This window comes from Bison bison, unplaced genomic scaffold (genome assembly GCF_000754665.1).
Source record: "Bison bison bison isolate TAMUID 2011002044 unplaced genomic scaffold, Bison_UMD1.0 scf7180017864174, whole genome shotgun sequence".
Lineage (NCBI taxonomy): Eukaryota > Metazoa > Chordata > Mammalia > Artiodactyla > Bovidae > Bison > Bison bison.
In genome coordinates, this window is record NW_011494746.1 from 2,070,341 (window position 1) to 2,081,814 (window position 11,474).

The 11,474-nt window shown below is 41.5% G+C and overlaps 1 protein-coding gene across 2 annotated transcripts in view; it reads right to left on the minus strand.

Annotated features, from left to right (window-relative positions):
• The window catches only part of PYGL (phosphorylase, glycogen, liver), a 48,416-nt gene extending 38,294 nt beyond the window's left edge, over positions 1–10,122 (minus strand). The window contains exons 1-3 of one of the 2 annotated variants that reach the window (XM_010842263.1): positions 9,964–10,121; positions 6,930–7,008; positions 4,808–4,911 (exon numbers count right to left, since the gene is read on the minus strand). In XM_010842263.1, coding sequence (XP_010840565.1) covers positions 4,808–4,911; positions 6,930–7,008; positions 9,964–10,035 — 255 coding nt within the window. In that variant the 5' untranslated portion in view covers positions 10,036–10,121. Of the gene's footprint in view, positions 1–4,807; positions 4,912–6,929; positions 7,009–9,963 lie in introns of both variants that reach the window. The other variant, XM_010842262.1, reaches the window with a different exon arrangement.
• Positions 10,123–11,474: the final 1,352 nt, after the last annotated feature.

The following is an 11,474-nucleotide window of genomic DNA, read 5'->3' on the forward strand; positions in this document are numbered from 1 at the left end:
CTGTCAAGTGATAAGGGACTGACTAGTCAGCCAGTCACTTTCAACGCAATCCAGTGTTGGTCTGATTTTTCCCCACCAAATAATGGCTGATTTTAATTCCACTGGGTTACTTAACACATTCTGTAGGAGAATAGAACTCCTAGCTTGCTATTCTTTATTGAGTCTCTTCTTGATTTTGGCAAGGAATCTGTCAATAATTCCCTCAATTATACAAAGCTTGTTTTTAAGGTAAATTGAAGCATAAATGTTTCATAAACACAAGCTGGTCTGAGCAGATCAGAAGAGAAAGAGAGAACTACCCCCCACCCAATCCACCAAGGCTGTGGGGTGGTGATAAACCTCCTCTCTATCCTGCTTCCTTCCAGCAAATTAGTCTGTAAATTTAGATTTCCATGTAGCCAGTGATACCTGAATGCCCCAGCTTGCGAAGCCACATGAAGAGCCGGGGCCAGATGGGAGGAGAGCTTTCATTTATATCCAAGTGGGCTGTTTGGATCTGAACATCCCAGATGAAAAGGAGCTGAGATAAAGCAAGCAGAAAACTTGGAGTGAGGAGCAAAGTGCCCCTCTGGGTAGGGGTGAGGAGTGTGTGGCAGCTGGATCTGGTATCTTCCTAGAGAAATTACTCAGTGGAATCTGTTCCTGCCAGCATGGAAGCAGAGGTCAGCTCAGGGTCTCAGTCAGTGATTGAATACTAAGAAATGTTTTTCCTCTCAATTGTGGGCTACACAGGACATGAAGAATCAGTGAGTAAAAATCAGGTGGTGTCAACAAACTTTGCTGTCTGATGGTATCAATCATTGATAAATGTTTCTGGGGAACACTGAGAACCCAACAGTGGTCACAGGAAGCTTGCTGGGTAATGTGAACTGTGCATGGCTAGTCAGAGCAGGCTGGGAACGGGCTCTAAGGGACAGAAGGTTCCAGCAGATGGCTCGATTCAACCCTGAGATTTCTACTGCCAGCATATTTTTCCACCCAGAACTTTAGCACGTGACTGTTAAACTTTAATGTGAGGCTGTCACAATTGCCTTCCCCCTTTCCCTCCCAGTGTCCAGTCATTTTCAGAGAACTATTCCTGATAAGGTTTCTATGATCCCCAGTAGAGTTCAAGGTAGGTCAAGCATTTTAGCAATAAAATTATTTTCTTTGAGGGCAGGGTGGAGTTCACAAAGAACACTTTGTTACTCCAAATCTTTGAAGAGAGCCTTCGAAAACTGAAAGTCTAGCACCCTTTAAAAATCTTCCTAGCCTGTGCAATTTTCATCAGCCTTTTCTATGGTAAGAGCAACCCTGTAGCTGATATGAGTCGGGGAGTGATCATGGGCTGAAAAAGCAGGTTGCTTTCCTGAAAGAGATACATATATATATATATATGGAAACAGTTTCTTTTTTATGGTATGATGTATTTTATCTTTGCTCTTTAAAATCCCATCCCAGTGAGCAATGGCTATGGTAGATAAAATTAGGTGTCTTTCTGACTCAATTTCAAGTTATAACAAAAGAAGTGATGAAGGATAGTGAAGCTAGCTTTGAAGACTAGCCAAAGCCATTTGGTCTCTCTTTTTCCCTTAAAACGCTGGGGATGTATACTTCTTGGGTCTCACAGGAGAGAAGGGAAGGCTTCCTGGAATAAGGCCATTTAAAGGTAGCAAAGGTCAAAGGTGTGAATAACAGAGTGGTCTTTCATAAGACTTTGGGGAAAATGCACTTGAAAGAATTTTCTTGAGATTGAGCAGCTGAATTTAAAATGACATCTTTCACAGAAAAGTAAAAAATAAAATCCTTAAACATTGTGGGGTATAATGAGTATCACACAGGATACAAAGACTGAGAATGAATACCATGTATTGCTTGGTTACGGTGTGTTAAAATCTTGGTCCTGCTGGAAATGCCTGCCAAGCTAGGCTTCTTACCATGTAACCCTAGATTTCTTCATTGTAGAAGGCAGCCAATTATTTTTTCTAACTTTTTATGATTATAAAATACACATTTCTTATAGACTCTGACTCATGTAGAAGAATAAAAGGACAGTCAAAGTCACCCATAATCCTATCTCCCAGAGATAATTACTACTGAACCTTTGAGATATGTGTGTGTGTGTGTGTGTGTGTGTATATATACACATAAATATATACTTTTTTTCCCTAGCATTTTGTCTTTTTTGCTTCCTTTGGATAGGTCATACTATTCACATGATCCTATATCCCTTTTTTTTCAACTAACATAAACAATTTCCCATTTTACTATAATTAATCAAAAACATAGTATCAATGGCTATATTAATATATTATACAATGCCACAATTTGTGAAAGTATCCTCCTTTTATTAGGGAAAATTAACATTCTTGAGTACCTACTTGTGTGCCAGACATTTTACATATTTTTATCATAATTTTGGGAAGCTGGCATCTCTATTTTGCAGACAAGAAAACCCAGGTTCAGAGAAGTTAAGTAACCTAATAAAGGCAACATAACTCATAAGGGTAATGAGTTGCAATTTGGCCTCAAATTAGAAATGAGATCTCAAGTTAGAGCCCAAATGTTTTTTCCTACCCAATACTGCCTCCTAATTGGTTTAGGAGTAGCTGAAGATACCGGTCCCATCGTTTCATGGCAAATAGATGGGGAAACAGTGGAAACAGTGGCTGACTTTATTTTTTTTGGCTCCAAAATCACTGCAGATGGTGATTGCAGCCATGAAATTAAAAGATACTTACTCCTTGGAAAGAAAGTTATGACCAACCTAGACAGCATATTAAAAAGCAGAGACATTACTTTGTCAACAAAGGTCTGTTTAGTCAAGGCTATGGTTTTTCCAGTAGTCATGTATGGATGTGAGAGTTGGACCATAAAGAAAGCTGAGTGCCAAAGAATTGATGCTTTTGAACTGTGGTGTTGGAGAAGACTCTTGAGAGTCCCTTGGACTGCAAGGAGATCCACCCAGTCCATCCTAAAGGAGATCACTCCTGCGTGTTCATTGGAAGGGCTGATACTGAAGCTGAAACTCCAATACTGTGGCCACCTGATGTGAAGAGCTGACTCATTTGAAAAGACCCTGATGCTGGGAAAGATTGAGGGCAGGAGGAGAAGGGGACGACAGAAGATAAGATGGTTGGATGGCATCACTGACTCAATGGACATGGGTTTGGGTAGACTCTGGCAGTTGGTGATGGATAGGGAGGCCTGGCATGCTGCGGTTCATGGGGTCACAAAGAGTCTGACACGACTAAGCAACTGAACTGAACTGAATTGAAGATGCATTGGTGGTGGTGGTTTAGTCGCTAAGTTGTGTCAGACTCTTGCAACCCCACAGACTGTAGCCCACCAGGCTCCTCTGTCCATGGGATTTTCCAAGAAAGGCATATTGGAGTGGTTTGCCATTTCCTTCTCCAGGGACTGAACTCAGGTCTTCTGCATTGCAGGCAGTCTCTTGAATTGCAAGCAGATTCTTTACCAACTGAGCCACCAGGGAAGCCCCTGAAGATACACTGGTCCTTAACAAAATTTGGAAGTTTGTCTTTCAATAGGTTCCCAATATTCTCCTTCTGGGACTTTCCTCGATGCAACCTCTCATCAAATCAAATCTTTTAGTACCTACTTTCCTTGGCCCAGAAAGTGTCCAAATACTGAGGGAGGAGAAAGCAGATGGTGACGACACTCAGCTTCTCATCCTTCCCCTCTCTGGGGATTAGCTGCAGCCTAGGTCCCCCAACCCAATGCCTGAGTGCGCTGCCTTTGGACTGACTCTTAGAACTCTGACAAGGGCTTAGAGAGGTCAGGCTTTTTTGAAAATCCAGTATCTTTGGGGTATGGGTATGAGACAAGGATAGGGAGAAAGAGAAAGCCTAAATCACATTTAACATCAAGGAAAACTGTCCGTGCACGGACAGCTATATGACTGTAGCTCAAAGTATTACTAAAGATAAACAGAAACAAATACTTAAGAATCTGGTTTGGTTATATGAAAATAAAATGAGAGTCATTTATATGGATTAATTACTATTTGTGCAATTTTCTATGGGGCACTATAATTACACATATTAAATATGTGCCAGATTTATTTGATATAATAGTTAACAAGGCTGCCTACTGTTATCTTATATTAAAAAAAGCAGAAAACTGAGTTTATATATCTTATAAGATAGGCATATTAAAATGTGAGTTTGAGCAACCTCCGGGAGATAGTGAAAGACAGGAAAGCCTGGCATGCTGCAGTCCACGGTGTCCCAAAAAGTTGGACACAACTGAGCGACTGAACAACAAAGGCATACTAAGGCGGGCAAGACTCTGAATGTGGAAAAGAAGACTTATTGTGACTGGGAAATCTGGGGATGCAGATTTACCAAAAGTGTGATCTGAGGTGACTTCACCTCTTAAGAGCCTCAGTTTTCTCACCTACAAAAATGGTGACATGCTTCCTACCTGCAAGGGCTACTGGCAAAGATCATGAGTCAAAAGACATGCTCCTCCATTTTGCATGCTGCAGAGATAGGACACTGCCCATTATAGGTGGTCTGCATTCAGGTACTCGGTGACAAGTATCTTCATGACTCTCTAGCATCCTTATGAGTCTGGCACTGTAAAAGATGCTATAGATCTGGTGGTGAATGATACTGGTGACACTGGCAGGCTCTCGGCTCTTATGGAGCTTATATCGCAAAGTGGGAAGACTGACAGAATTCACAGATGTCAATCAAATGCTACAGACATTAGTAACGCCCTCTGTTAAATTCTGTAAATTATAAATCATCCAGAACATCAAGGCAAAATTTTACTGACAAAATTAAAAATATGAGTCACATACCTGCCATCCATCTCGAATCTTCTGATTGAAGATTCCATATTCATATCGGATGCCATAGCCATAGGCTGCAAGCCCCAGAGTTGCCATGGAATCCAGGAAGCAGGCTAAATTAAATCGAGCACAAGCAAAAGACAGAGTTATCAAGGTAAGTAAAAATTTGTCTTTCTCTAAAAAACAAGGCAGCCACAAAACATTTTTCTATGAGAAACCATATTTATATTTTAAAGCACAGAGACTGCTGCACAGTGAGTATTAATTTTTTAAAGTCACATTTTCCCCAATTATAATAAAATAAATACCATAGAAAAGTTAGAAAATACAAAAATGCATACAGAAGAAAACAAACATCATTTATTATCTCACTATCTAGAAACTACTACTGCGTTCATGTTGGCATTCCATTTGAGAATAGCTAAGGAAAGCTAAGCTAAGCAAAGAGTCGGACACGACTGAGCAACTGAACTCAACTGAACTGAAGGAAACTGGTCTGTGTTAGCCATGTCTTTTATTGTGCCTGTCCCTCGCACTGCCCTTTCTAGGGAAACCTGTCTCCATGCCCCCTTGCTTGAAAAGACATGTATAATTTACATGCGACCTGTCTGACCGACTGGGACATCTGTGGCAGACTCTCTTTCTGGCTGATGGAATTCCAGTGTTGTTCACATACCAGGTTATGCTTCAGGGAGGCTGGACCTGGAAGTGAATATTGCTTGACTAAACTTCTAGGCTAATCATAGTAATTTTATGTCCTTCACCAGTTTTGGTTTTGGCCTGAGCATACGATGAATCATTCTATCCAATGAGAGCTGCTAGGAGGTCTGCTGGGTACAATTAAAGATTCTCCTTACTGCTGCTGTCTTTTTTCCATAAAAAGTCAAAAGAACCACAGAGATGCAGAGTCCTGACTGAACTGTGCTGCTGAATAAATAAACCTTGGAATGGCCAAACTCTAGAGTTGTTCTGTGATAATACACGGCCTTGTTGGCTGAATTTTTTTTTAATTTATTTTCGTTTTGGTTCTGTGTTGCTGCACTCAGGCTTTCTGTAGCTGTGGTAAGCAGGGGCTACTCTCTAGCTGTAGTGCACAAGGCTTCTCGTTGCAGTGGCTTCTCTTGTGGCACAAGGGTCCTAGAGTGCAGGCTCAGTGGATGTGCACAGGCTTGGCTGACTCATGCTGCATAGGATCTTCCCGGACCAGGAATCAAACCTGTGTCCCTTGCACTGGCAGGCAAATTCCTAACCACTGGACCACCAGGGAAGTCCAGGATGCATATTTTTAATTTAATGGTATTGGTATTCTATTTTTAATATTTTCCTCTATATTTGTTGAAAAATAATTTCTGGATTAAAAACTCAAACTGAATCCATACAAAAAAGGATATTCATTAATTAAATCGAACCAATACTATAACAAGTGTATCACTGCCTACTAGTCAATCAAAAAGCAAAATGTCCAATGCACAAAAGGATAACACAATGGCTAAACAACTTCAGTCCTACCACACAAGTATGTGAATTGAGCAGTTGGGAACAGTGAAGTGAAGGGCCCACTGTGGAAACCCTTCAGGGCACAGGAAGCATCTGGTTAGCTTTGGGGTTTGAAGCAATGTCTCTAAACTTTTTAAGCAATGTCTCTTTTGTTCAAGTTCCTTTCTCTACTGTCTGTCTGTCTTGCTTGCTTGCTTGCTAAGTCGCTTCAGTCGTGTCTGACTTTGTGCGACCCCATAGATAGCAGCCCACCAGGCTCCCCCATCCCTGGGATTCTCCAGGCAAGAACACTGGAATGGGTTGCCATTTCCTTCTCCAATGCATGAAAGTGAAAAGTGAAAGTGAAGTTGCTCAGTCGTGTCTCTTAGCAACCTCACGGATTGCAGCCCACCAGGCTCCTCCGTCCATGGGATTTTCCAGGCAAGAGTACTGGAGTGGGGTGCCATCGCCTTCTCTGACTGTCTGTCTAGAACTGGTCGAACCACAGTGCAGAGCCAAAAACAAATACATCTACTACTAGGTCACACCTTGCACTTCTCCTATACAGTCTGCTGGTTCTATAGGAATAGTCTTGCTTGGCATCTGAGAAGGTGTCAATAGCCAGACAACACAGCACATTCACGATGTCACTTACCAGCAAGCCTCCCAAGACCACCATTGCCAAGCCCAGCATCTTCTTCAATTTCTTCTAACTCCTCCATATCCAATCCAAGCTGGGGATGAAAGGAAAACAACACTGAACGTGGATACAAACAAGCCACTTCAGAGAGAGCAGTCATGTCCTAAAGCTCTGGGTTGGGCGTCCAGGTTCATCTGTGAACTCAATCCTTCCAGGTCCCCCCATGCTAGAACTGACATCAGATAACCCCTGCAGATGCTGGTGACTGAAGATGCAGACTGTCTGTGAGGGCACAGCAGCAGGCTGCAGAAGAGTACGGGCTCTAAATATCCATTACGACCCTGTTATTTATTAGTTACATGACCGTGGGCAAGGTACTAAATCTCACTATGACTTTTATCTCCTGCTTAAAAACGAGGACATGGGAGCAGTCCAGTGGTTAAGACTCCATGCTTCTATTGCCGGGGGCCCCGGTTCCGTCTCTGGTGGGGGAACCAAGATCCTACAAACTGTTCCATACAACCAAAAGAAAAATAATAAAACTAAAAAAAAAGTTAAAATGAGGATAATAGTATCTATTGGAGAAGGAAATAGCAACCCACTCTAGTATTTTGGCCTGGGAAATTCCATGGACGGAGCCTGGCAGGCTGCAGTCCCCGGGGTCTCAAAGAGTTGGACACGACTTAGCAACTAAAATAAAACAATGACAATAGCATCTATTTCATTTAGGACTGTGAATTAAATGAGATTATACAAACAAAGCACTCAGAATGATTCCTGGGTAGATACTCCTCAATAAATATTGGCTATTACTGTTTCTTAAAGTTATTTTTTTGTTGTCAGGGTAAAAGCTCAGAGATAGTCTAGTACCAAGTCCACACTAACTGGACTAAATTTGAAAATTACGGAAAGATATGAGGTCAGATTCTCTGGGATGGACTAAAGTTCATCTTTTCATGACCACAACGTATTTACTCACTGAGGTCAAAGGTTGTTAACCCAAAACCAGTTAGTGAGTCACTGCCTGTAAGATCTGGGGCCAGACAGCAGTCAGGGAAACCTCAGTCCTGTGGTCCAGCTGGGATGGGCCTAAAATCCTCTACTTCTCTCTGGGGGTAGATAACAGACTGTAAGGGAACAGTCACAGGGGAGATAAATTAGGAGTTTGGGATTAACATATGCACACTCTACTATATATAAAATAGGTAAACATCAAGGACCTGCTGTATAGCACAGGGAACTCTACTCAATATCTTGTAATAGCCTATAATGGAAAAGAATATAAAAAGGGGGAGACAGAGGATGAGATGATTAGATGGCATCATTGACTCAATGGACATGAGTTTGAGCAAGCTCCGGGTGTTGGTGATGGCCAGGTAAGCCAGGTGTGCTGCAGTCCATGGGGTCACAAAGAGTTGGACATGACTGAGCAACTGAACTGAATATCTGTCACTATGCTGTACACTTGAAACTAACACAATATTGTAAATTAACTATATGCAATTAAAAAAAGAAAGAACGAGAGAGACTGTGAGAGGCAGAGGAGCATCTATAAACTTCGGGATGGATGGAACTGGTTGACAGTCAGCTCTCTGTCCTCAAGTGTTAGAACCAACACAAGCCAGAGGCCACTAGCAGCAGTATGGACTCATATTAAAATTGTGTAGTCCTAGAGATCATTTTGGACTGCTCATCTTACCATGAGGAAACTGATGGTCAAATAAATTAAAATACTTGTCCTCTGCTGACTAGATAATAATCTAGCCCATGCCTGGCTAATGATGGTCCTTTATGAAATGATTGCATTCTTATCTGAAAGTGATACAATCCATGAAATTAGATATTGTTTTACATGGAAACATACACATTTAAAAATGCATGCTTAAAGCGGATGTCCCAGTTGCCATGGGGCTGGTTACCAATTTGAATTCCTATCTTTATATCAAAAGTTGCTTTCTGGTACAAGTCTTGATAACTGTATCTTTTAAAGAGTTCAAAAATGGATCTGCCTCTGTTCATTGTTAAAAGGGCTTTCAAATTTGCTCCCGGTTCACTAGAGTACTGGGGTCCCTGTGACGCCAACTGCTAATACTAGTGCTTAGGATTTGTAACACTCTTAAACATTCGAGTCTAGAGTAGGCTATACTCCTTGAGCAAGGAGTCACTTCATCCCACCTGGTTCGATTCTGGTCTAAAGGAAGTATATTTTTTCAGCTGATATCAAGGGAAGCAAAGAAAACGGAAGCAGAGAGGAGCTGCAATTGTTCTTTGACACAGAATGCTCTGCTAAACCCACATGAAGGAAACCAGCCCTAGTGACAAGCAACTGTCCACACAGGGGACAACAACCCCATGCCAGGACAAAAGTAATTTAAACAGTCTCTCATCTAGAGTGCATCTTTGCAAATACACATTCCTCCCATCAACCACATCAGAAAGGTTAATGACTATTTTTGGTATGAATATACTTGAAGGTCAGGAGAGGACCAGTTAAATATGTTCATGCAAACAAATTAGCACATCAGGTTCAAGACCTCAAGCTTCTTGTTTAAAGAGGAAGTGTATTTTTACATCTCATGAAGCAACGGAGAAAGTATGACAACAGAATTTTAAAAGCTTATTAATTTCAGATAATGTCTTGATATACAAGTAACAGTCAAATTTTGATCATTTTTAAAAAGTAGATAGGAGTCCAAAGAAAAGTTTGTGATTCTGACAACAGGGACTCAAGTACTTTTTAAAGGCTGTTCAGATGCAAATTTCTAAAATGCAATTTGTTGTGGAATGCTGTCAAAAACTGATTGCAGAACAAAATTCTCATGGGGCAAACCAAGTTCTTTAACTGTGTTCCCTAACTGTGTTCCTCTTAAACCATAGATCAGTAGTACTATAGTGTACATTTCTAATAGTTTGAAACAGCCATGTCTACAGAAACAATTTTTCATCTTTTTTCTTTCTTTTTCTTAGGGGGGATGCTCTCTCCCCAAGGTTTCTGAGTTGCACTTGAAATTTAAAGGGAGAGAATGAGAGAAATACAGAGATAACATACCTGGTAGATGGCCTCATCACAGGCATTCTGCAGGCCAAGGTTGATCATGGTGTTCTGTAATGTTCGGCCCATGTAAAATTCCAAAGAGAGGTAATAAACCCTCTGAAACAAAGAAAAATGATGTCATGTGAACAGCTAAGAGGCCAACCTTACTTGTCAACATAAAAACACAAGGTAAGCAATGAAAAACAAATAGGCAGGACTACTTTAACTCAGGTTCAAACGAGACGCCAATAGATGCATGAAGGGCTAAAGAAAAGCACTACTGATAAAATGGAAAACCCATCTTATATCCTGGTTTTGGTAACACCTAAGCTGAGCGCCGAAGAATCGATGCTTCTGAACTGTGGTGTTGGAGAAGACTCTTGAGAAACCATTGGACTGCAAGGAGATCCAACCAGTCCATTCTAAAGGAGATCAGCCCTGGGTGTTCTTTGGAAGGAATGATGCTAAAACTGAAACTCCAGTACTTTGGCCACCTCATGCGAAGAGTTGACTCATTGGAAAAGACTCTGATGCTGGGAGGGGTTGGGGGCAGGAGGAGAAGGGGATGACAGAGGATGAGATGGCTGGATGGCATCACCGACTCGATGGACGTGAGTCTGAGTGAACTCACTCAAATTGGTGATAGACAGGGAGGCCTGGCGTGCTGCGATTCATGGGGTCACAAAGAGTCAGACACAACTGAGCGACTGAACTGAATTGAAATATCTTTTTACTCCCAGGGAGGGGGGTGGAAAAAAAAAGCAAACTCATCCAACTAAGCAGATTCAATGTTTTGTGAGTTTTTTCTTCTGATTCACAAGCCTCATGAAAAAGTGTACGTTTTGGGTAAACATCGGTCAGAATGACATAGCTCATCATTCATCTGTAAAATGTTTCTAGAATGATGGTCAGGTGGGTTTGGCTGTGAGTACCTCAAGTCATCCAAGAAACACGAAGATTAACTCCTTTCAGACACACCCACTGGCTACAAAGTAGTCCTTAACTGTTAGTGCAAGTAATATTATAATTAAATATTTTAGGATTAAAATTACTCTAGAAAGTCTATGAATTGACAATAGTTTCTTCTGAATAACAAGTTTATTGGTGTTTATTCTTGGTGAAATGGGACACTTCTCTATCAGCTTAGAAACTATTTGCCTTTGACATGGTAAAAGCCAGGTAAATACCATCGGAGTTGAAAGTGAAAGGTGCAAAGCTCAGACATTACTAAAACCCTTTAAAATATAAGTGCTGCTGCTGCTGCTAAGTCGCTTCAGTTGTGTCTGACTCTGTGTGACCCCATGGACTGCAGCCCACCAGGCTTCTCCGTCCATGGGATTCTCCAGGCAAGAACACTGGAGTGGGTTGCCATTTCCTTCTCCAATGCATGAAAGTGAAAAGTGAAAGTGAAGTCACTCAGTCGTGTCCGACTCTTAGCGACCCCGTGGACTGCAGCCTACCAGGCTCCTCCATCCATGGGATTTTCCAGGCAAGAGTACTGGAGTGGGGTGCCATTGCCTTCTCCA